Source organism: Melanotaenia boesemani, chromosome 16 (assembly GCF_017639745.1).
Source record: "Melanotaenia boesemani isolate fMelBoe1 chromosome 16, fMelBoe1.pri, whole genome shotgun sequence".
In the NCBI taxonomy this organism is placed as follows: Eukaryota; Metazoa; Chordata; class Actinopteri; order Atheriniformes; family Melanotaeniidae; genus Melanotaenia; species Melanotaenia boesemani.
Window position 1 is genome coordinate 26,153,235 of NC_055697.1, and position 26,393 is coordinate 26,179,627.

Here is a 26,393-nt window from a genome sequence, read left to right on the forward strand (position 1 = left end):
TATATAATGACATAATGACAGATTTTGAGGCCTGACCCCTGATGATAGAGCAGTACGACATATGTGATAATATCATTGCATGCATATACATTTGAGCTGCTTTGGTAGATATATAGGGCCTTATCATATGGAAACAGTTTATATTAGTCTTGATAGTTTTGGACATTTTCCTAACATGAGCATCAAACCTAAGTTTAGAATCTAGAATTACCCCAAGATATTTGAACTCAGAAACGTCCTTAATTTCCCTTTGGTCTATATATACTTTAAACTCTTTCTGTGTTTTTTTCTTTAAAGAAAAACACATTGAAACAATTCCTGTATAGTTTAAAGTTAGACAGTTTTCCTGCAGCCATTGAGATATTCCAACCAACTGCTTAGCTAGTAATTCTGAAGCCTGTTGAGGATTGTCTGCTGTTACATAAATGATATTATCATCTGCATACAGTGGGCAGGTAGCATTTTTGCAGATGTTAGGTAAATCATTTACATAGAAGCAGAAGAGCAGAGGCCCCAGCATCGACCCTTGTGGTACACCTAGGTTACATTTTTGTGTAGCAGATTTGATATTATTTATTTTAACGCATTGCTTTCTAGATTCAAGATAAGATTTGAACCAATTTAACGCTTGTTGGGAGAAATTTAGTTGTTTCAGTTTTATCATAAGTACTTCGTGGTTGACAGTATTGAAAGCTTTTTTAAAGTCTAAGAACACTGCTCCAACGACTTTACTTTGATCCAAACTACTTTTAATGGCTTCTGTAAAATGACATATGGCCATTTCAATTTCATTTGATTTCATTATGATTTTAGCATTATGTAAAATGTAGTGATTGGAGAAAACCCACAATATTTCTGTAAAAAAATGCTGAATAATAATCCTGCCACCTGTTCAAAGCAGTTGTAACAAGACCAGTATTACCATGACAGTGCTAAGTGTCTGTAAACACTGCCTTTAATCTTAGACTAGCTTAGGTTAGATTCTCTCTGAATTATCAAAGTGCATTCATTTAGGGTGATAGTGACAATATAGTGGAGAAGTCAAAGGTGGTGCTTGCAAGAATATCACTTTTGTAAATTCAGAAAATGATTCAGTGAGCTTCACTAGATGGAGCATGTCAGGGGATAGCGACAATGAATGTTTTCAGAATATTTTTGTTCTTTGGGACCACACTCTTTCAGACATGCACAGAGCAGAGCCACAGAGACTCCATTCTGTCGGAGGGAACGCCTCTGTTTATCCTCCCTTCCTCAGTAGTGTATCAGACTAAATGAGTCTCTGTGTGTGTTTATTTCCTCTGCCTTTCTGGGGTTATGTTTAGAGGCCTTTGTTGTTTGTATGGACATGATTGCTTTTGTTAAACAGCATGTATGAAAAGTATAGGCTGCAGTGTGTTAATGTGTCTGCGTGTGTGCTGGTAGACTTAAAGAGTGCACTGAAATGCCTCAAGCAATTTCCACAATGACAATGACTGTTTTTCCAGTGTATTATACAGCTAAGTAGACAATAATGTCCTATTGTTCTGTGTTTGCATGTGTGTTTATGTTTGTGTGTGCATGCACATGTGTGAATGTGCAGGTACAATGGCTCTCTGCCCAATGGGGACCGAGGCCGTCGTAAAAGCCGGTTTGCACTTTGCAAACGGCCGAAGGCAAATGGGGTGAAACCCAGCACAGTTCACGTTGCCTGCTCTCCACAAGCAGCCAAGGTAAAACACACACACAAAACCCACGCAAACTCACAATACTGTATTGTTCAAAATCCTCAGCTAGCATCAAATCCTCATGTACAGCTGATTCAAGCCTTTTCTTCTTGAAAATTTAGTGGTAATTTGTGCTCCGATGTAGTTTCATGGATCTATTGTAGCTTTTATAAATGTCCAATGATAAACGATAACACTTGGCAGTATGAAAAAAAAAATGGCATTCTTCCCTTGCTCCCTTAAGACCAGTTTAAATTTGTTTTTCTGACAACATAAAATAAAACGGATCCACTTTAGTGGATTTGGCTGCTCTGCCACAGGCTCAGAAAGCAGAAAGTCTGCTTTCTGTTCTGTGATATAACAATCCAGCACACAATTAATCACACATACACCCTATCAACAAGACAGAAAGAAGGAAAAAGCTCAGCTTAGCTTCCCTGAATTCGCAGAAAAACAAAAACAAGCAGGTACAAGGCTTTGTGGAGATTTTAAAAGGTATTTGAACAAAGGTTTTTACACAGCATTTAACTGGAACACGCTGACAGTTTTATGATAGAAACAAATGTGAGTGGTCCACTGGAAGGTAACGGAGCGTTTTCTTGCCTGGGAAACACATGTTCATGTGTTTCCATCATCAGTAACCAGAGTCCACAGAAATCCTGTGAAATCTGGTAAAAGGTCAGAGAACTGTACAGTTTTAAATCTGTAGCTAATGTGCTATCTGTGGGCACACTTTTACAACCTCACTCACACACAAACTCAAGCTTTAACCTGCAGTAATTTTAAGAACCTGGAAGAGTAATTGTCCTTTTCTGTCCTGTGGGTGGTCTCTACTAGCCATAAAGCCATTAAGTTCAGTTAGTGACTGCGTTGTTGAATATCTCATCCACCTCACCCTTCTTGTGTGAATCTATTGTCCTCTATAAGGATCACTGAGCAGATATCAGAGAAGTTTTTCCATTAAAACATAATTAGCCTAATTTTGGTTTGATTTCAGACCATTTCTGCTTCTGTTTACCTTACTAATAATAATTTATTCTCTTTTTTTGTCTCACCAGGCCATAAGCAACAAAGACCAGCACAGCATCTCTTACACTCTGTCCCGAGCCCAGACGGTGGTGGTGGAGTACACCCATGACAGCAATATAGACATGTTCCAGGTAACAGGCTCCACATTTTTTTACCAAGCCTGGAGTTTTACAACAGATTAACAATCCTTATTTTTCCACTTCACAGCTACACTCGCATTTACTGATTCAACAGGGGTTGGACTCTGTTTCTGCAGAGGGCTTAAAATGTGAGATCAAAGCGTCAAGCTGTAAGAGACAGCGTGTGGTTACTCGGACAGGTGCACAACGCTGCTTAGAAGAAGACATTTTCTGTTGTGGTTTGACCTGCCAATCACCACTCTCAGCAGCTCAACAGCTCATGGAAGATACTTTAAACTAATTTAAACCTGATTGTGGCAGTACGAACCAAAATTACATTAGAGATTTTTTTTTTCCATTTCTCACCATCAAAGTACTGAAATAATCGCTGTCTTTTATCAAATGTAAGCAAACATGGAAACCAGTGTAGATCAAGTTGTGGCCTCCATATAACTTGTCAACATTAACGCTGTGCCTGTGCCTATTTTTCTGCTCAAACATTGCATACCTATAATAAAATTAGTGTATCTCTGCAACCACAAGGTTTATTTGAATACTTTTGGAGTAATAGTAAAGAGAACTTGAGAGGTTGATAAGATCTGTAAATATCAGAATATGTGTTATTGAAAATTTTATCACAAATGAAAAAGTTTCAGCGCTTAAAACTGCTGACTGAATTATTTTTTTAACCTCAGAAACAGTCGATGAAACAACCACAGTCCTGGAACTGTCAGCTATAAAGCTTATGGAGGGATATTTTTTTTGTACGATATTCATCTATTTTCTATACCACTTATTCCAATTCAGGGTCAAAGGGAAGCTGGAATCTATCCCATCAGGTGAGAAGCAGGGTACACCCTGGACAAATCGCCAGTCCATCACAGGGCCAACGGAGAGACAAACAGCTGTTTAAGCTCACACTCACTCCTAGGGAGAATTTAAAGAAACCATTTAGGCTAACATGCATGTATTTGGATGGTGGGAGGAAGCTAGAGAACCCGGAGATAACTCACGCATACACGGGGATAACATGCAAACTCCACACAGAAAGGCCACTGTTCAAACCCCTCCCCAACTGAGCCTCAAACCAGCGACCTTTTTTCTGTGAGGCCACCACAACATCGTACAGCCCAGGTTTTTAAAAGTAATTACACTAAAAAGCACAAATAAACATGCCTCTGAAAGTCTGGCATACGAACTTAAACACGTGGCATGAATGTGTTTGCAGATGACCACCAAGATGGAGGGATGATCCAGATTTATTTGATTATCTAAAAAGGATAATATTGCATATTAAGGCAAGGCAAATTTATTTGTATAGCACATTTCATATACAAGACAATTCAAAGTGCTTTATATAAAACATTAAAAGAATTACATTGGGGTTAATTAATGAGTTAATGAACATAAGTATAAATGCACAAATGTAAATGTGCAACAGAGTTGGCCAAGCAGCTAATTTGCATCTGATTGTGCCTCAGCAAGTCACAACAATACACAACAAGGTACAGATGTCATTGTGATATGTCTATCAGTACTTCTTTTAGGAATATTCTGTATATTCTTGCTTTAAACATGAGCACATATAATGTTGTAGTCAGCCGTGGATAAGATTTTCTTGCTGCATTGTTAAGGGCATTCAAACAGTATTTTTCCAAAGTCATCATGTTCATTGTTTGACCAACATTAACTCTGTGGGAGAGATCCTGTGCAGTTATTAAGATGCTGTGGTGATACAGGTTTCTGTCGGGGGCAGAAAAAATACCTACTATCAATGCAGAGAACATCCTCAAGGTTATTGTACAGTTAGTAATACATGTTAGCAAACTTTATGTCATTTATTCTTACTAAACCAACTTTTGTAGAACACAACCAGTGTTCTTTATTTGCCTGCTTCTTTCTTGATATTAAGATATATTATTTTTTTAAACATTTTTTCTCTGCCTGTGTTGTTATCTATTTATTTTTTCTGATGTGTTTTTATTTCCACCTGCTTCCCCAGAGGGAGCAGATTATGATATCATCTCAAAACTGGGCATCATTTCTGACTAATCTTTCCACGTCTCGTCTCCAGATCGGTCGATCCACAGAGAGTCCCATAGACTTTGTAGTGACGGACACGGTGGCCGGCAGCCAGAGTAACGCAGACACTCAGTCGGTCCAGAGCACCATCTCTCGCTTTGCCTGCCGCATTATGTGCCAGCGCACACCGCCTTACACAGCTCGCATCTATGCTGCAGGCTTCGACTCCTCCAAGAACATCTTCCTGGGGGTGAGCAGTGTTTCATCTCGTGCCTCAAACGTGTTTTGGCAAAGTTGAGATTCAAATGAAAGCAGGAGAACAAAGAAAGGAATGAGAAAAAGTTCATAGATGACAATATCAGACATATATTTCATTTCTGTGAACACAGAGCTCACGTGAAATTTAATGATTTATGTTTTGGTTTTGTTTTTTCATCGGCAACATGTGTTTGGACATGTGACAAAAAAACCCTAGCAACTTCTTGATGTATGTGCAGATGTGGAGCTCAGGGCTGCATAATGAGCATCTGAACTGAATTTTCACCATCCACGTCACACATTCCCATGTCTCCGTTCACACCAGGAGAAAGCTGCAAAATGGAAAACGCCTGATGGTCAAATGGATGGGCTGACCACCAACGGCGTGTTGGTGATGCACCCTCGCAACGGCTTTACACAGGACTCCAAACCGGGCGTATGGAGGGAGATCTCAGTCTGTGGCAACGTCTTCACTCTCAGAGAGACACGCTCAGCTCAACAGCGAGGAAAGATGGTGAGGATGTACCAAGCACCAAAATATTTAGTTCTTTCAGTGCTACATGCTCTACTCTGTTTGGAAGCTGGTCACTTCCTTTGTCTTTTTTTTTTTTTTTTTTTACCTGAGCATGGAGTTTACACTGAATTTTCAATGCTTTTGCACTCATATCCATGCGATGAGAGTGCTGAGAGGCACACATTGGGCTGAAACTTGCTGTGAATCAGAGAGTTGATGCTTTTAATTACAATCATAAACACCTATACACTTTATTTATTACTGATGTACAGCACTTTGTTTCAGATGTGTTTGTGTGAAAGTGCTTTATAAATAATAATTTGGTATGTTGTGGTAATAAGAGCAGTTATTGTAGAAAAACAGATTCAAATCAGTACATCTTCCTCCTTCAATTCCTTCTTTTCTGTTCCCTCACACCATCTCACTTTTTCACACTCCTGTACCAGACTGAAGCTAGTTAAACATTAACACCACCAGGAGGTTACTAGGATTCCATCTCCATGGCAACAGTTTGTCTGTCAAAGCTTGTGTGTAACAGGGCCTTGTAAGGGATCCTCCAGCTGATGTCACAGTCTCTCAGCCAATCATAGCACCCCTACTGCCTCAGCAGCATGGCCACATAAGGTGTTTATCCGAAGGGATTTAGGATGCTGGCAGTTCGTTTAATTACATCTTTCTTTCTCTCCTCCTTCCCAACATTTACATAATCGACAATGAGCGCACAGTCAGCATGTCAGCAGTTGTAATATTAATCCATCTCTTTATCTGGTCTCCCACCTGTTTGCAAGTCTCTGCAGCACAGCACAAATTAACTGCTCTCCAATGTCCTCCTGCCCTTTAGCATCTACAGAGGGCATAATCCTCTTTACACTGTAGCGACTACTTATCATTTCACAGTTGATTGACAATTTGAATTGTCAGCTGTGGGGTGATCACATATTTCCATTACATGCGGTGACAGAACATAATTAGGTTTAATTGTCAGACTGAATGCACACAGGAAAGTTTACCTGTCGGTGCTGTCTATTGTCACTCTGAATGATGATGCATTCACAGAAGATCTAAGAGAAAGTTATATTTCATTGTAATAAAACACTAAAAAGAAACGTAAAAGAAAAAAACATGACAAAACAGAATATATATATATATATATATATTTTTATTTATTTTTTTTTTTTTTTCATGTTGTTAAATTCCTTGAATAAAAAGTGTAAAAATTATAACTTGATTCTATGGGATCCCCGTAAAATGAATACACTTTTGAATCCCATCATCCAGAAATTATCAGCCAGGGAGGATGCATTTATGTGACGAGTGATAGCATAGTTAAGTCCTGAGAGGCCAGAGGCCTCATCTGATATAAATACTCAAACAATGAGAGAAAATATAACCAGAGTAACAATCAGTGTCAGTATTTTACAGTTGCTAATTTTCTCATTTACTGACTTGAAGTAGTCATCTGATTCTAAAAGAAAACATTACATATGCAAATACATAATCATTTGCACCAGAACATTTCAGAAATGTTTGCTTTGGTTGTTGTATGGTCTCCAGATATTTAATCAATGCAAGCTTTTAAGCTGCATGTTTTAGTTCCCAAACATTCTCTGTAATGTGGAAACCTTTGAGCAACTTTTGCAGAACATTTATATTTGGTTGTAATAATGTTCTGGTAACCTTTACACTGGAATCTACCTTTGGAAAACCTTATGACAACAATAAATAATATTACATTATCATTCAAGTGTATAAAAAAATAAAAAAAATGCTTTATTCCCTCTGAATTAATTTTTAAAAAAGATGAAGTCTATCTTAAACACTTCTTACATTTAGCTATTACCATTGTTAACAAGCACATCAATACAGACACACACAGACAAGGTATCTCTCAACCTCTGAAGCTGTATTTATATGTCTGCATACAAGCTATGATGAACTAGAAGCACCCAGAGAGCGCAGAGGGCAGGGTCACCCAGCTGAGAAAAACCCCAAAAGGCCCAACAGTCCACCCAGTTATCAACCGCATGCCAACACTCTTATGTTTACTTCCATCATCAGGATAGATGCCACAGCTTATTTAGAATCCTTTACCCTGGAAACATACCTTAGACACCAGGATAAGGCAAATGGCCATAATAGTCTTGAAGTTATTGAAGAAATTTGTGTTTTCTCTAATGGTTGCAATCTGTGTTAGCCTCAGTCTGGGTTAGCTGTTAGTGTATTTGACATCTACCATAATGTCATCTTCATCTTTTCTTTTTTTTTTTTTTTTATGGTCAATGATTCTGGGCATTATCTGTTGATTTAGAGGGTGTAATGGCAAAATTATCCCTAAATCCTTCAAAAGAAATTCCTGGATCCAGACGGTGATCACTGCAAAATGTAATCCCTTGTTCTTTTATTTCATTTCTGACATTTTCTGGAAATTTAATCAAAATCCGTCCGTAAGTTTTTCAGTTATGTTGCTAACAGACAGACGGACAACCAACGACACTGAAAACAACCTCTGCCATGCAATAAAACACAGAACACAGATTTAATTTTTATTTAATATATTGTAACTAAAACAACAGAATTAGCAGGAACCTTGAGCTTTTTTCCCTGCAAGTACACACTGATGCTGGAACTGCATTTAGCCACTTGGAGGTCAGAATCCATTAAAATCAACCTTGAAAACCTTTAGTATTTATAACATCATAGTTTGGATATTTCTGATCTGCACTGCATTTAATTTACAGTACACTGTCTTGTTGTAGCTTTCTTCAGCCCCCTTAAAAGTATTGTATCTGTGTGCTAAGCTGAGTTTGATGGGTCTTGTTTGTGTTTATCTTTAGAGTGATTGGACAAAATGCTAAAAATATCACATAAGAGTAATGTTGTTTGATAATGTGAGGTACAGATTATAGTTTTGGTTTGACACACTCAACCTGGAGAGCAGGGCAGCTGGTAGACTTTCAGCACTTTGACAAAATGTTTATACCAGCATAATTAAATATATCTTACACACACAAAGATGGTAGAGAGCCTGCTGTGGGGATAATAAATTAATAGAGTACAGTGTCTGACCTCCTGCTATGTTTAAAACAAGCCCTTGTGGTGATAAATGATCTGTTTCAGTTTAATTTAATAAAATTGGGAGTGGAAGTGTCGGTTTTTACATGGATTGAACTGACCCTGAGGCACTCAGATCACTGAAGGCAGTCAGATATTTTTCTGATGTGGATCTGGGTTAATAATTAAAGAAGTGACTTTGTGACCAGAACGTTGCTGGTTTGAAATCCGCTGAGGATCCGCTGGCCAGCAGGAGAAAGATGTTTTTACTGAGCAGATGCAGATGCGTTTGTTTCTGCATCAGTGTGAAAAAGGACATTGCTGACACACGGGTTCAGCAAACAATCCCAGCATACATGAAGGTTATAAACTGTCGCCAGCAGGGACACGTCAGCCATCAGCAGCTACAGAACTGTGCTCCCTCTGAGACACACTGTGACCTTAACAAACCGCCTGGGAGCTGCTCCGTGTCTCATCTCTGTCACTTCATAAAAATACTCTCTTATGTGGTTTAGCTTTTCCCTTCTCTCTCCATCTATTTTTACTACCCCAGTGTCCTCTGGTTATCTAAACATGGAATTTCCCACTGTGTCTGATCTCACCAAGACAAACTGAATGCTTCCTCAGCTCTGTAGTTTTCAAAAATTTCCAGCAGCTCTCTGACCCGCCTCTCCGGCACCGACATTTCAGTTTCCTCGTGTCATCTTGCCTCCAGCTGTCAGTCTCCTGCCTCCTCTTTAAAGAGCACGTCTGTCTGATGCAGGCATGGGGATGTCTGTGTTGCACCGCCACCTGCTGTGCTTAAAGCAGCACTGCAGAGTGCTTCACATAAAAATCAGCCAGCGATCACGCACCCATCTGACCTTTCTCTGATCTGCTCGTATACTTCAGGGTTGGAGGATGGTGGAGCATATATCACTGTGCACTTGGTGAGGTGTGTGGTGGTGTACACACAGGAAAGTTCACTAGACAAGCTGGATTCAGTACGATGCAATGGCCAGCTGTGGAAACCTGCATCCTAGCATTCACATGGATGTTATTTTGACATATTTGGCTCTACTGAATTTTTCATCTTTTCATATTTACATGAGGAATGGCTGAAGTAGGGAGAGTCACAACAAAGATCCTCAGAGTACAGAACAGAGAAAAATAAAGTACATGACACTGATATGGATACAGGAGGAACTAGAGTGCAGATTCCTCTTCAAACTGGTTTGCAGAGGATGGACCTGAGGCTGAGTGCTCCATTAGATCTGCTCATGAAATTAACAGAAAGAACAGCCAACTGATCAGCTGTTGTGAGATTAGTTTGTTTGTATATGATCATTCTGAACTGACAGTAGGACCAGTTTGAAAAGTTGTTGTAAAAAGACTCAATTTCTATTTTATTTTTTGATTAATTAACGGCAAAACTGAATTGGAATAAATTATATAGAAAACGAATGAATGCATGAATTATTTTTTTATTTAATCACAAAATGTCAGATCTATTTTACTCAGACTTTCCTCGTTCTGTTTGATAAAAAATGTAAATGACCTCAGTATTTATATATCAGATGTAGAGTTGAGCTTGTTTGTAAGCTGCTGTCTTTCTGTGTTCCAGGTTGACTCTGAGACTCAGGAGCTTGTCGACGGCTCACTTATTGACCTCTGCGGGGCTACTCTATTGTGGCGCACTGCTGAAGGTCTTGCGCGCACCCCCACCCTCAAGCACCTGGAGGCGCTGCGACAGGAGATCAACGCGGCCCGGCCACAGTGTCCTGTGGGTTTCAACACACTGGCCTTCCCCTCGATGCGTCGCAAGGATACGCCAGATGAGAAGCAGCCGTGGGTCTACCTCCAGTGTGGCCACGTGCATGGCTACCACAACTGGGGCAACCATCGCGAGGAGAGGGAGGGCCGGGAGGGCCGAAGCAGGGAGTGTCCCATGTGCCGGGCTAAAGGGCCATACGTGCCCCTATGGCTGGGCTGTGAGGCTGGTTTCTATGTGGACGCAGCACCACCCACTCACGCCTTCAACCCTTGCGGCCATGTCTGTTCAGACAAGACGGCGGCCTTCTGGAGTCAGATCCCTCTTCCTCATGGCACTCACACCTTCCACGCCGCCTGCCCCTTCTGTGCCCAGCAGCTAAGCGGTGAGCAGGGCTACATCAGACTCATCTTCCAGGGACCCCTCGACTAGCAGGGAGAACCTCCCAGTCTCTTTTGGAGGAGGCAGGGCCAGGAGGTTTTGTTTGGATGCTGATCCTGCATTTGAAGCAGAGTCCTGCTCAGATTTTGTTTTTTCTGGACTTTTTGCCTCTTTCTCATTTTTAAGTGACCTTTGTATTGCTTTTTCATGAATGACAACAAAGATTTCTATATTTTCATGAGAAACCAGAGACACAAAAACCAAACAAAGAACACTGCTGGGTAAACTTTGTCTTTTGGAGAGTACTTTCAACAGTATTTATCAAAATTACTAACATACCGTACTGCAAAGATACGGTTTCTATTCATCTATTTGTTGCAATATACATCTGTGTACATCTAGAGCTTATTTAAACAAAGATGTTTATTTATGGCCCAGGACCATTACTTCATCTTTTACCTATCAGATATGCCTAACTTCAATAATATTTAGTGTTTAATTTTAAAATTCAGTATATTGTTAATCATACATAAAGTTTTGGGTGTGTCCTGTCTTTCCTTCTCTTAAAGCCATTTGTCATATTTATACAGCCTTTTGTGTGCAATCACGTGTTAACTCATGAGTTGCTCTGTCTAGTCAGGCATCGTCACTTGACTTGTCACATTCAGAGCAATAGATATGCAGCAGAAATCTCCTCCAGCATTACGGGAGCTTTCACGGCATCTTTGTAAAAAGGACTGCCTGAATGACTACTCCCTCCCTTTAAAGAGTGAATTTTTCCTGATCACGCATTAGCCATGTTAACAGAGCTATGTAGCTAATGACACATCTCACAGACTCACTTTATAACCAGACCTGCTTTTGTTTGGTTAGTTTTAAGTGGACATGGACTCTCAGACAGAAAGTTTAAACTGATGTGGACAGTGTCTTGTTCAGTCTGCTTGGTTGCTGCGACATTGTGGGTTTTAGATATAATATAAACCATGGTCTCTATTTTGTCATATACAGTATTCAATTAAGTATTAATTTCATCAGTGAGGTAAGATATTTTATTTTCTTTTGCCACAGCTAACTGTATGACCAACTTAATGCTGAGAATGTTTCATTCTGAAACACATGCATGATTTGTTTCATCACACTTCAAAAAGTGAAGTCATTTTCTTTTTCTCATATCCAAATTGTCACAGTATAGGAAGTCCTGTTAACGAGCAACAAAACACACGGGATAAAGACAACTGTAGATGTTTGACTCAGGTTTGACTCACACAGCTTCAAGATACAAAATTCTCTTAAGGGATGTGCTTGCAGTCATCAGGGCTTAGTGTTTGTGATTTCTAAACAGTCTCTGTGACTTCCCTTGTAGCATTTTAGGGTAATGAGTTCTTCTGTGTGAGTACAAAATATCAAGGCTGCTTGTTCTTACTTTTAGTTTTTGGTGACTGAAAATATGATATTAAAAATGTGGTTATACAATATAATAACAGTCATAAAGGTTAAACAGTCATTTATTTAGTGAGCAGTTTGTAAAAACATTTTATCCCCTGCAAACCAGAAACTGTGCAGTTTGTCATCTATGCATTGATCCCCAGGCTACCTGTGGAGCCAGAGTACTACTTTAATTATAGACTTGTAAGATTATTTATTAATGCAACAGACAGGTCAAGTGAGTAGTGTCCAGTTTAATTTTTCTAAACGCTCAGAAAAGGCAGTCATGATATTTTTATCAGATTCTGATACAAATCTGTACAATAAATTTAAATGAGACACAAACTCAAACTGTAAAACTTCCCAACAGTGAAGCAGCTTTACTGATCAGCCACTTCCAAACAGCTCCCACTGAGCTTCAGGCCAGCGGGGGGACCTGAACACACTCATACCTGCAGGTTAAAGTAATGTGTGTGCATGTGAGAAAGAACGATTGTAATTTATATGTTGATTGTATGTGTGCAGTTTGTGTCCATCTGTCCACTCAGTAGCTCTGTAGAGAAGTTGTATCCTCAGACTGCAACACACTAACTCACCTCAGGGAGAAACTGCTATAGTCATCTGAGGATACCTCACAAATAAGAATATCCAGTTTTGTTCTTCCTCTCCTTCACCCAGTGTTGTTTGGTTTTCTTTCATGGACTGTGTAATTAAAGGGCTTCCCTTGGTCTCTGTACTGTTATCTTGGCCCTGTTTTTACACAAACACCCGCATCAGCCCGTCCTGCCGCCATTACTCACTCTTCTTCTGTCTTTGTGCTTGTAAAAGGCAAAAGCACAGAATGTTTCCAGCAAACACTTTTTTGTAACAACTTTAAACAATAAAGTGTAAAAGTGATAAATCTTTCTATGTGTGGGCTTTTATTGTATGAGAAATCTAGTTTAAAAACAGCCACAAAGTTCCCCTGATGTGTTCATACATTCAGCGTAAACATACGGTCCTGTTTTAATCATTAGCTGATCATTGTTCCATTATTTAGCAGTAGTGGATTTTTAGTGATGTCTACTTTTGCACAAAATGTTCTGACTTATTATACTTTAAACAAATTTAACATTTTTTAATGCATGTGTGCATTTAAATGTGACTATGATTTAGACAAATTATCTGTGAAATTGTCAGATTTTCATTAGCAAGATGGCCATTATTGGAAATGTATGTGCACAATTTTACCGGTCAAAAGTACCAATGAAGGAAAAAACGTAACATCAAAGATTCCAACAAATGACAAGTTATATATATATATTGTTGGTTTAAAATATTTGTTCACCACCTGTAAATAAATCATCAGAAGGAAGAGTGTTCAAAAATCCACGTATTTAAAAGAAGGCAAAAACACCAGAGATTGAGTAGAACTGACAATTCTTTGTTGAGCCAGTAATAAGAAAGCAATACATATCTCTTAAGAGGCGGTCCGTTAGCTTAGCTTCTGGTCCACTAATACACGAAGTGTCGGGAGCTTTGGTTCAGCCAAAAGTTATCTTTTGTACCTAAGTTATCCTCCTCATTTATACTGATACAATGCATTGTGGCTATGTGCGTGCATGTGGTGCGCATTCATGTGAATGTGTATTTTGCAAAGGTGTCGTCCCTCCTCCTTCAGGGAATTTGATTCCTCCAGGTCCTCCTTCTGGGGTGCATCAGAGCTGAGGGGAAAAGAAACACTTCTCCCCGTCCTGTTATCTGTTTGTCTCTGTGCTGACTCCCTTCTACCTGTTCCCACAGTTTTTACACAAAGGCTGTTCTTTATTAATTTTTCTGAGTTACTGGGAAATTCCGCTCTGCTTGGAGTGAGTAGATAAGTAAGGGAATATAACAATATTCACAACAACTCCCTTGCCGGACACCCAGAACAGTTTCAAGGTCCCTTGGTATTTTCTCAGTGTTGAACTCAGTAACTCTGTATGAGTCTGTAAGCTGTGTTGTTAATCTGTTTGACCTTAGCAGCACTATAATAATGTAGCTCTATTAATTAAAAGCAGAGCCTAATGAATGTTACTAAAATCTAAGGATAAAATATAAATGAGTAAATGAATAAGAATGTTTATAAAAATATTTGCAACAATATATATATGTGTGTGTGTGTGTGTGTGTGTGTGAGACCCATCAGAATCTGTGTCTGCAAGGGGAGAGTCTACATTTCTCTAGTGTACATTTCTTTGCATGAAGATGAACAAACAAAATCTTGAAAACACTTGTCTGCATTCATAATAATGCAGGCACAGTAAATGGTGACCTCTCTGATCCTGGCTATGTAAGGACCACATTATGTTAGAAGAGTCCAGACTAAATGGGTGACGTAGGTCATTTTGATAGCCATCAGAATGTTTGATTTTATTGTACCTGCATTTGTCTTTTTTTAAGTTTTGAATTTCAACAAATATATCTGGGGTGAGATCAAGTGAGTCATCCTATTAACTTTTTGTTTTGTATTATTTGAGTCTAAGCAATGTTTACTTCAGAACTTATCCAGTATAATTTGTCACTTTATTTCACTCTTATCCTGTACTACATCTTTTTAGGTTTACCGAAGTACAGGTATAGAAAAATATTGTTTTAGTATTTAAAATACATCTCTTTATGACTTCAATCCACTGCAATGGTCAATCATGAAATAAGAAAAGTTACATAGGTACATTAAGATGTTCTGTAATGTTTAATAGGTTCATATTTAAAGTATTTAAATAAGATACCCAACTATCTTAAAAAAAAAAAAAAAAAAAAGGATTTTCAAAGGGAGCTCATGTCCTGTATGCACTATGCTGCGAGTAAAAAAATAAATAAAAAACTGGTCTGTTGTGTTTACAGTCTAGTCTTTTTCATAAATACATAAAAACAAATTGCATATCTTGGACTAAATAATTTTTTTTTTAATATAGCTTTTCCGGGTTTTTGTATTTTCACATCATGACATTCCCATGTAACGACTGGCTAATTACAGACAAAAACACAGCAGATGACACATGCTTAGTACTTCATATTGCACTTTATTCAGCTCTGAAGAGGCTAAACTTGGCTGAGACCTCGTTACCGTCACTGATCAACACTTATTGCTTTCGGGCTCCTGGTCGGCATGAGTCAGACCCATCTCAGGTATTCTCACACTGACACTTGTACATATTTTTCTCTGTAAATAAATCCAAATCTGTGTAAACCAACATTACAGAAAGCAGTGTGCCTCCTTTTTCGTATCATAAAGTAACAACAGGGAATGAGGGATGGACAGAAGAACCAGGAGAAGTAAAAAATATTAACGTAAAAATCAACACAAATGTAATGAGACTCAATGAACAAAGGCCTTCACTTAATAATACATGTCATGTCTTAGTGAGTATGCCTGGATATGGATCCTTACAGTCAGCTTGTGGTAATAACATGAAAAACAAAAGAGCAAACAACCGGTTCAGGCAACACGTTTTCCTCTATGGCACGTACTCCAGTCAAGGCGGGTTAGTTAGGACATTGAATCTTTGCAATGGAAGTACAGACGTACAGTAAGTTCTCTCACAGTTTCCATGGCTCTGGAGGCAAATTACCCAATTATTTGTTAGCACAAACTTCACCTCAGAATTCATGGTTCCACAGACACTCATTCCACATAATTAAAAAAACAAAACATATCAAATTATAACTGGGAAGCTCATACCAAAGGAAAAAACAAAAAACAAACAAAAAAAAAACATTCACCTCAATGTAGTGAGACAGAAGACTCTCAAACTAGTTGAAAAACACATCTTCATTGTCACCTCAAAGCAGATTTCTAGTGTTTCCACTCAGTTTTTTTGTCTTTTATTAGGCAAACAGTAAACCTGAGGCAAGTTTACACTAAAATGATGATTTTATTTACCTGTTATCTGGATCACAGTCTATGAATCAATGAGATGGGAAAGTATTCTAGTTGGAGAACTGCTCCATCTTTGTGGCTTCAGCTCAGAAAAACAGTGTCCTTCAACTTTGTGACACTGTGAACATGTTTTACACTGAATTAAACACAACTCCTATGATATGCTGTTGCTAAGGTTCCTCCTTGTGGATGAGCAATCAGAGAGCACATCTGCTAAGTGCATTGGAGACCATACTCCAATTTTATGTTGATATGAGACAGATAATCCGTTTTTGTGGCTGAACTGTGGAACCATGATGCACGCTGTGATGACATCCTTGTGCTTTCAATAAATGGTAAAAACTTCTTCGTAACTTCCATGACTTTACTTCCCTCCATCTTAGTACACTAAGTGATTGCATTAGCAGTGCTAAACGTGCACATGATAAAATCATCAGATTTGTTATCTGATGTCTTTGTTAAAACCATTTAATAATGACAAGCTCATGGTTAATATTTCTACATGTTATACTCAGCCAGCAGGGGGAAGTATATCCCAACCGATCCAAACCAGTAAAACGCTTGCAGAGATTTGCAGAGCAGCACTGCAGATGCAATCACACACAGGGGAAAAGTCGCTTCCTTCACAATCTGTTGGTGTCAGGAAAAATGTGGGGAAAACAGGGGTCACATGATAAGGATGTAGATCAGGGATGGGGGAGAAAGGCCTCAGTGGTCCAGGATACGGAGGTTGCCAGATACAATTTTGTTTTCCAGCATGGAGCCGGCTGGTATATCGATCCGATCTCCGTGGTTAGCGATGATGATGACGGTGCCCTGCAAAGAAGAAGGATGAGATCCTTTTGTTGTTGCTTCACCATGACACAGATCTAAGTGTCGGCAACAGAAAAACTATTTTGATTATATTTCTGGGTAATGCTCATGCTAACAGACTATTGAACCTTTTCATTTTTGATGTGCAGTTTGAGACATAATACTACACAATAACATAAAATTTACCTTGAGTGACACGTTTTTACCAAAGGTGACGTCTCCAGAGACGGTCAGATGGTCGAGGTCCAGCATGTCAGGGATGCTTTCGAAGCGGGTCAAGTACTCCTGAACCTGAATACAGACCAACATGAGAAGAAATGCGTTATCCGCTTAATCAACATCATCTTTAATCCTTTCATCCTGTTGAATCGATTACCAGAAGTTTCTAACTTACTATATTTTAAATGGTGTGTCGTGTAAATTTGATCTTTTTTCTTTCTTTACAATTTCTGAGAACTCAGTAAAGTTGTGCAATTCACCTTGGTTATTTAAAAAGAAAACAGATCCTGTGTCAACGTCCCACAATGGACAACAAACAGGGTTGTCATGGTTACCTTGGTGAAAGAGCTGCCTAGTTTGACATGCGGCGTTGAAGGGAACTCTCTCTTGGGGCTCATGGTGAGGGAGCCGGCCTCCAGACTGTACAGGTTGGACATGACCAACAGCAGGTCCGATGTGGTCTTGACGGGGAGGAAGCGGCTGCGGGGAACATTTATTCCCAGGGCGTTGTCAAAACATTTGATGGCTGCTCCGACCGCCGTCTCCAGCTGGATGACATTTTGCCCACCGTCAAGCGTCTGCAATAAACAAAAGAGGGGACGTGTCAGTTGTTTCTGATTTAAAAACTTCCAATAATGTGAGAAAGATTCATGCTTAACCTTATAATGCTTTATTTTTCCCCAGTAGTGCTATCAGTTCAACTGAAGCAGGTGTAAAATAAATAAAAGCAAAAATCAAAACAAGTTGAAATAAAACTAGAAATGGTTCACAGCTGCTTCTAGACAAGAAGGGGAGTGTGCCATGAAAAAACATTCATGTTTTTGTTGCAGGAACCCGGAATAGCTGGAGGGAATCCATGCACAGATGCAAATGTGCATGTTCTCGTGCATGGATGTGAATTTGCATGAGAGGTTTGAATGTGTAAGCTAACAGAGCTAAAAACAAAAAAAAAAACAAACAGGCAAAAGCGAAAATTGGAACAGAAATGAACCATTTTTAACCCATTTGCTAGGGGAAAGTTTCATCTGGCCATAACTACAAATCAACACATTTTCAGCTACACTGCCCGTCTAAAAAAAAAAGAAAAAAAAAAGGGAGGGGGGGTCACCACCTGGATTTAACTAGTGGGGCACACAAAAAGATTATCGGTTTATTTTTGTCCCGATTTCCCCCTGCCCGGCCAAGAACGGCAAACGTCCGATTATCTTACGTTAAAAAAATCTCCAGATAGAGGGCCCGGCCCAGGCCCTGGTCTGCCTCTGGCCTCCGTGGAGGCGTGGTCGCATTTGCATGATCTCACTCACCACTCTTCATCACTGATCACTCCTTGTTTCTCATGCTTGTTTCTCATGCTCTGCATGCTGACACAGTCACTGAGTTGTCTAGTGGGTTTTAATACTAAGCGATAATTATTAATTTTTTATTTTTTTTTCCTGTGAGTTAGTATCTGGTCGCTGTTATGTCTTTTTGGTTATTATTTAAAAACTCTTAATGACTAGCAGCCCTGTTTTTTCTGTGTGTGTTTCTGTTTTTGTAAAAGTTGTAGGTGTGTTCATGTACAGGTGTAACAGCTTGTTGTCTGGTGATGGTGTGAATTGAAGGGTTGTTTCCTTCTGTCTGTGATCTTTTTGTCTCCTTTCTTCTTTCCCTTTTGCTCTTTTCGCTATTTTCCATCTTTTTCTGTCCCCTCCGGTCAGGTCCAGCAAGATTACATAGATTCCGTGATTCAAAGTAAATAAATTAATAAATGAATCAGATTATCAAGAGGAGCCTTACCCATAGGCCTTCCCTTGGCAGAGCAAATTTGTTCAGCACGATACAGCAAACAGATTATCATTTTGCTGCTATGATGCTGGACAGGACAAGTTAAAAAAAAAAAAAAAAAAAAATCTCCAGAATTAGAAAATCCTTGTGTGTGTACCCATCTTAAGATCACGCAAACTGGTAAGAGCCTCCCGTTGGGTACTTACTGCATGGATGTTTAGTCTGGAACAAGTTATTTAACCCAAACTGATGAAGTGAGTAGCTTCTCATTTCTTAAACAACCATATCTGAAGACACATTCCGTAGCTGTGGAAAAGATGTTTATCTGTTTCAGAAGGGTCAAATTATTGGCATCAAGCAAATGAAACATCCAAAGAGATGCAGAAACAACTAAAATTGGGTTAAGAACTGTCCAGTGCATTATTAAAAATTAAATGTGGTGAGAAATGGTCAAAGACTTAAACATTTGGTTGAAATCAAATTGTTAAAAAAAAACAGCAGAACTCACAGCTACAGTATGTTGGAACTCAAGGGATTGGGACTAAACAGATGTGCGGCCTTAAGAAAACAACCATCCACGAGGATAATTGTAAAAAAAAAAAAAAAAAACTTTGGATGGAAATAAATGCATGACTGAACATGAAAACATACGGAATAAAACTCCCACTGGACTCTGGTTTTTCAATCCATTCTGTTGATACCTATAAAAACAGATTCAGTTTCAAAAATATGTCATAGCATTATTACAGTTTTATTCTCCAAATGAAGAATGATGATGTTTATGGTCCCTTGACTGCTGAACTAAGAAAATTCCCATCAGCCATGTCTGTGCTCTGGATGGTAAACATGGAAAATCTTTTCCAGGTCTCTCAACACTGCCGTGTATTTGCATCACTGAACTGCTAACAAGGCTGCAGTTGAAGAGGTGGTGAAGTTTCTTAAAACATAGAGGTGAATATGATGAGCTAAAATTAGATTCTGGAAGGTTTCTGTGATGTAGAGCTCTAATGATCTGAGACTCAGGTACACATCTGTCAGAGGTGCTTATGTAACATCCACTGCTCTGTGGTGTTTCTGTCTTAAGTGCATCTCAGCTCTGAGTGCACAGTTTTAACATGCGTCAGGCTATAACGGGAGCCAAAAACTCTATCTTATGGAAAGCATGCAGCTTAGCAAAGTTGGAACCAGTTATGCAACATTTGGCTTTGTCACAGAGAGATTCTGTTTAGGGACGAGGATTACATCTGTATCTTCTGGTTAGGACGAGAAAGCAGTAATCAGTAGCGACCCAGCACTTTAGTGCTGCATTTATTACACTGGTGGCAGATTTGCATATCCTGAGGCAATATTTCTGCACTGAGCGGGGGAACAGAGGCTTGTTGAGGCCCTGAGTATGCACGACCAAAATAACACAAAGTCACATTAAGTTAAATTTGTTTGCAGCAAGGCTTTTAACAGGAGTGCAGCAAACAAGAGCTTTGCAAGGGCAAACATGTGCAGAGAAGATGTGGAGTGTTAAAATCATGCTCCAAAATTAAATGAACTTATCAAGTATTTACTCAGACCTTCCTGAAGGTCATTTATGTTTTTAGCGTTTATGATTACAACATAAAGAGATGCAGCTTTAACATCTCTCCGATTGATGGGGGGGTTTGATTTATTAAGTATTGATGGTCTCTGCAGGGGGACAGAAGTGCAGATCCACTTTACACCGATGGGTGTGGTCAAACTGAATTGATGACCTTTTCCTGGGAATTTGACTGGTCAGTGAAGATGTATGTTTCCTCTGAACAAGCGTTACACACTCAGTCATCCTCATGTGGCCCATCTTTAAATTGGCCAGCAGACTATTACAAGGACGAATGAGTCATTTCACTTTGACGGCTTCCATAATTTATCTTAAGGGAAGGAAAGAAGAGAAAACATGCAGATATATGCAGAAGCTGACAGTGTTCCTCTCACAGACATACATTTCCCACAGGAAGATGTTACAGAGTAAGGTCGTAATGCAGCCATTCAGTCTACATTAATATTAATAATATTGATGATAATAATAATAGATTAGATTTAGCACTTTTCAAGGCACTTAAAGTGCTTTACATTACATCCATTATTCATTATTCCCTCCGCATTCACTCTTGGAAAGCTACATGCGTAGCTACAGCCACCCTGTAGACCAACAAGATATGGCTGCTAATCCATCGCTACAGCTTCTCTGACCACTTTCAAACATTCATTCACACTGGAAGGTGGGTAAAATGCAATGCCAGAATGGCTGGGATAAAGCTGTATATATATATATATATATATATATATATATATATATATATATATATATATATATATATATATATATATATATATATATATATATATAAAAATGTATATACACACATATTGGCTCAGGGGGTAGAGCAGGTCATCTAATATTCAGAGGGTTGATGGTTATTGAGGAAACATACACCTTCATAACTATATATATATTTAGTGTGGGAACTACACATTAAAGGCCAGTGTGTCCTGGGCCATCTTAGGGTCTCCTCCCACTGGGATGTGCCCAGAACACCAGGTCACATTCTTACCAGACGCCACCCTACAAAAAGGAAACTCATTTCAGTCGCGTGTACCCGTTACTGCACACTGCTTGTGATTACAGGTAAGGGTAAGAATGTAGATCAAGCAGAACAGCAGAGAGACTCTGATTTTCAGAGCTGTGTGTATCAATCATATGTGTGTATCAGACATTACCTCTAATTTAACACACAATCTATCTTTCATTAATCTTTGCTGACTTATCTTTATGGATGTTTTTAGCTTTAATGCAGTTCCTAGATGGTCTTTATTCTTCTTAAAAAAACAATACAAATCTGAAAATGTCTGCTATAATGCTGATTCATTCTTCCTTGTAGCACACTAACAGCAGAGAGTCTGTGTGTGTATTGTGTTGCTTGGTTTCTTCTTCTTACCTTGGGGTTGACTATGATCTCCATGTCCATTGCCTTCTGCTCCTGCAGCCTCTTGATAGCAGCCAAAGAGATCCACAGGTTGTTGGTGTTGAAGATCTTGAACTTTGAAACGGACTTGAATTCGTCCACGTGGGCTTTGGGTACCTGGGCGATTTCCAGCAGACGCAGCTTTCCTTCATACTGGATTAGTGTGCCTCCCTTTAAAAAAAAAAAAAAAAAAAAAATCACACTCTGCATTTATAAATGTCAGTCTGTGTGTCCAGAATTTCAGGCAACTTTCTTCCTGCTCTTCAACGTACCTTGACATCAGCACGTGTCTTATCTGTCACCTCCATGATGAACTCGCAGCGTTTGCCGTTGGGCTGGCTGACCAGGTGGTGCAGGATGTGCAGGTCGACGGTGGCGCCCAGATTGTCAATGTTGGACACGAAGATGTACTCCTTGCCCTCTGCGATCAGCTGGTCCAGCAGGCCTGAGTTGTAGAAGCTGGCGTAGATGTCGCCGTGACCGGGGGGGTACCAGCCCTCTGCGTTCTGACCACTCATGCTCAGGTTTGTAGCCACAGGAAGGAGTGACTCTTTGTTCAAGCGAGGGTACCTGGACAGAGCACGGACACAAGTAGTAAGCAGGTTTCTGCTGACTTTCAGATTAAAGGAACAGTGTGTACGAATTACTAAGGGGAAAAAAATGAGTTCAAATGCCAAGCATGGTTTTAAATGGATGGTGGCTGTCAGTGACCAAAATCCTTCCAGACATAACTTTTCACCTGTGATTGGATTATGTTACCTCAGGTACTGTGATGGCTGCACTATAGGTAACTACAATTAAAGCTGTGACCCAATTCAGGGTCTCCACACTTTGAAGTGCAGATTCGTCAGCCACATACGTCATAGCGGTGCGCCAAGCAGTGTCCCATTTGTAATGAGCTTCCAAATTCACCCAACAAATCTGCACTTCGTTTGGCCTGTAACAAAGGATGCTGGTGATGCAACCTTTGCGGCCTCTTTTCTCCCAGAATTCATTGCGCACAACACGATGGCGAATGAGCAACAACGCTCTGAAGTGCTTTTTTTTCTTTTTCTTTTTCTTTTTTCACTACACTTTAGTAGAAACGTGACAAAATAAGATGCAAAATTTAAGTACATTGAAACATGTTTGTGAAATGGTGGCATTAAAATTCTGTAATATTTGATATTCGTGGATTTTTAAGGGGTTAAGTGTGTACCAGCTCCGACGATATGCAAACTTAGTCATTTCAGAGGTTTAAGTGATCCAGCATCCTACGTTGCTGCTATGGGAAATACTTGTTGGTTAAGTAGGCTGTCCCATTTCACAAACAGTAAGCAGACTTTAAAGTGTGCAGATTATGTAGGACACCCCATAGCCTACGTAGTCTGAACACTCTGAAGTGTGCAGACCCTAAATTGGACACAGCTATAGTGTACATGTGTACCATCTTCTTCTATGGTGCCTTTTAAGGCATTACTTATCCCAAACAGTGCTCTAGCACCTATCAAAGTCCATTCTCACTTCACACAAGAGTTGTTTGTCCATTCAGAGACAACATAGTAAAAATGGTGGCACAATTATGGCAGCTGCCATGTATGTGGACCACAGCAAGTAGATATAAATGGACTATTCTAAGAGAATAGAAACATGTTATAAAATAAAGTGATTCGATACAAATAGAAACTGTTTCTATTTGTATTGCATTTTTTTTTTATTATTGACCTTTGATTTTGTTAATGATGTACATTTTAGTTGTGAGAGTATTGTTTTATGGACAGAAGTTGAAGTAGATTATTACTAAATTCATTATTTATTGTCTGTTTATCATGTCATCAGTGCAAGCTCTTCTACTCAATGAAACCTGCCTCCTGTGATGCTGAACTTTAGAAAGGTTTACAGTGTAAGTCTATGGCAGGGGTAGGCAAGTTTGGTTCTTGAGAGTTTTAGAAATTTCCCTGTTTCAACACATCCATCATATAAATGAGTCACTGAGCTGAAATTCATAAGCTGTTGGATCCATTTAACTTAATTAGGCGTGTTAGAGCAGGGAAACGTCTAAAACCTGCAGGACTGTGGCTCTTTAGGACCGAACTCCTCTACCACTGGTCTAAGGAAACAATCATAAAATCATAAAACCTTATATAAACTTAGCAACAAAGATTATATTTCTCTATTTGGATCTTTTCTTCACTGGCTCCCTGTTAAATCCAGACTAGAATCCAAAATTCTTCTCATACATAAGCTATTAATGAGCTAAATATTAAAAATGCACTTCTGACTTGTTTTAATTATTTGTTTTATTATGCACATTTCTGGAGCCGTCATGAAGCTGAGAAGCACACTTCCAGGATGCCACGTGATGTTACAGCTGAATTTCACTTTACCTACCACGTCACTCGCTAGCAAGTAGATATAAACATACCAGTCGTTTTGAACGGCCACTGTGGCTGATTCAGCAAAGAAAAGAAGACATTGTTGGAAGAAGAGAAGAGAGAGAAAGGGACAGAGTAAGAGATAAGACAAGAGTCAAGCTCAGATTGACTTATTTACTGTAGAGAGTCCACAGTACAGGAGATAGATAGAATGATAGATAGATAGAATGATAGAATGATCGATAGATCGATAGATCGATAGATCGATAGATAGATAGATAGATAGGGGGCGTGTCACTGAGAAACTCTGCCAAAGTTCCTTAGTACTTCTTTAAAGAACTCAGTTTTTGTTTTTCGTTTAAATTTAAATTTAAAAATAAACAAATAACGCAAAAGAACTCATAGTTGCATATTTTTCCAACAGAGAACTTCACCCATATAGCAGGTTTACTTGTGGTTCCTAGAGTTTCTAAAGGTAGAATGGGAGGCAGGGCTTTCATTATCAGGCCTTTCTTGCAGTTTGGGTTCAGGAAGCAGACACCATCACTTACCCTCAAGATTAGGCTTAAAACTTTCTTTTGTGATAAAGCTTAGTTAGGGCTGGTTTGGGTGACCTTTAGACATTCCCTTTCATTACGCTGCCAGAGGCTTAGGCTGCTCGGGTATGTCCCATGATGTACTGAGCGGCTTTCTGCTCTCCTCTCTCTGTACTTGTACCCTTCATGTATAATTACATGACACTGTCATCATTAACTTGTGTATCCAGCTTGGAGTTATGATGCTTATCGACTCCCCTTTTCTGTCCACTTCTCGTCCAACCAGTCGAGTCAGATGGCCGCCTTTACTGGATCTGGAGATTTTTCCTTCCTGTTAAAAAGGGAGTTTTTCCCTCTCCACTGCATGCTCAGGATGGGGGAGTAAATCAAAGAAGAAGCAGTCGGTTGGTTTCTGTAGCTAGGCAACGATCTATTATGAATTTGATTATATAAACACAAGCAAGTTCATTAAATAATGTGGATTATGAAATGAATTTGATATGACTGAATTCTAATTGAAAAGCAGCTCACTCGTAATGATACTATAGAAGGGAATTAAGTGTTTAACTGTCAAGATAAAAATAACATTGTGGTGTCTTCTTGTTCTTGATGACAATCTTCAAAGCATATTCTCCCCCCACCAGCATATAAGTATTCAGTTTTATTTCCACATTTATCTCTCATGCTGCAGAGCTGAAAACGATACAAAGAAAAAGTATGAAAGCTTTTTTGGTCTAAATTAAAAAGGTAAAACCTTGAAAAGTGCCATGTAAATTTCTTCTTCTCATACCACAGCAAGGACTTCAAACAAGACCCTCGGGAATTTTTTTTTTTTTCCCAGTTTTCCAAGGCAGGAGAGGCAACAGGCCAACACAGGCAGCCATCGTTGCTGGTTGCATTAAAAGTGATCAAAGTGTTTCTGAGAAGGATCCACGTCAGGTCACGTTAGCAAACCTCACGGTGAGGAGAGGCGCCGGGTGGGGGGCAGAGGGGTTTTTGGCAGTTTGAGGAGAAATCGGATACAGATGAGCTAATCAGGTGAGAGGAGCTGCAGAAAAAAAAGGCATGACCTCTTAATGGAGGATTAATTTAAATTCTAGGAGGATTTTTTGGATGATTGTTTTGATATAAGCTCACAATCTCGGTTTGTTTCACCTTAGACCTGAAATCTAAGAACAGTTTGATACCTTAAAAATGATGTTTGTTCTTTCCTGGACGATTCTCTTTGAGGCACAAAAATCTGTTATTTTATCTACATTTTAAAACAGCATTTGCAGCTATTTCTAGCAGATCTCAGCCGATAATCCTCGAAGAACTATGATCCTTTTTTGTTTTAAACAAGCTTTATTCATTCTTAAGGTATTAAAATTCATGCTTAATGTTTCCGCAGCTGTGGCCTGGTTTTTATGGTGTACACCCACCTTTATATGATATATTTTTAAGCTTGAATAGAAGCTAACCCTTCTTAAATAAAGCCAAAGACTGGTGTTCATCTAAAATAACCAAACAGGATATTAAACCAGAGTGATGCTGTCATACATAATAATGATGTTTATGGAGA

General features: G+C 39.2%; 2 protein-coding genes across 4 annotated transcripts in view; one reads left to right on the top strand and one right to left on the bottom strand.

Annotated features, from left to right (window-relative positions):
* Positions 1-13,157, top strand: part of peli1b (pellino E3 ubiquitin protein ligase 1b) — a 47,604-nt gene extending 34,447 nt beyond the window's left edge. Inside the window, exons 3-7 of the mRNA XM_042010267.1 lie at positions 1,580-1,709; positions 2,762-2,863; positions 4,926-5,123; positions 5,457-5,645; positions 10,300-13,157. Coding sequence (XP_041866201.1) covers positions 1,580-1,709; positions 2,762-2,863; positions 4,926-5,123; positions 5,457-5,645; positions 10,300-10,878 — 1,198 coding nt within the window. The 3' untranslated portion in view covers positions 10,879-13,157. The remainder of the gene's footprint in view (positions 1-1,579; positions 1,710-2,761; positions 2,864-4,925; positions 5,124-5,456; positions 5,646-10,299) is intronic.
* Positions 13,158-15,278: 2,121 nt separating this feature from the next.
* Positions 15,279-26,393, bottom strand: part of ugp2b (UDP-glucose pyrophosphorylase 2b) — a 34,541-nt gene continuing 23,426 nt past the window's right edge. For all 3 annotated transcript variants that reach the window (XM_042010078.1, XM_042010077.1, XM_042010076.1), the window contains 5 exons: positions 22,215-22,512; positions 21,916-22,113; positions 17,521-17,763; positions 17,153-17,257; positions 15,279-16,969 (listed from right to left, as the gene is read on the bottom strand). In XM_042010078.1, the coding sequence (XP_041866012.1) occupies positions 16,862-16,969; positions 17,153-17,257; positions 17,521-17,763; positions 21,916-22,113; positions 22,215-22,512 (952 nt within the window). In that variant the 3' untranslated portion in view covers positions 15,279-16,861. The remainder of the gene's footprint in view (positions 16,970-17,152; positions 17,258-17,520; positions 17,764-21,915; positions 22,114-22,214; positions 22,513-26,393) is intronic.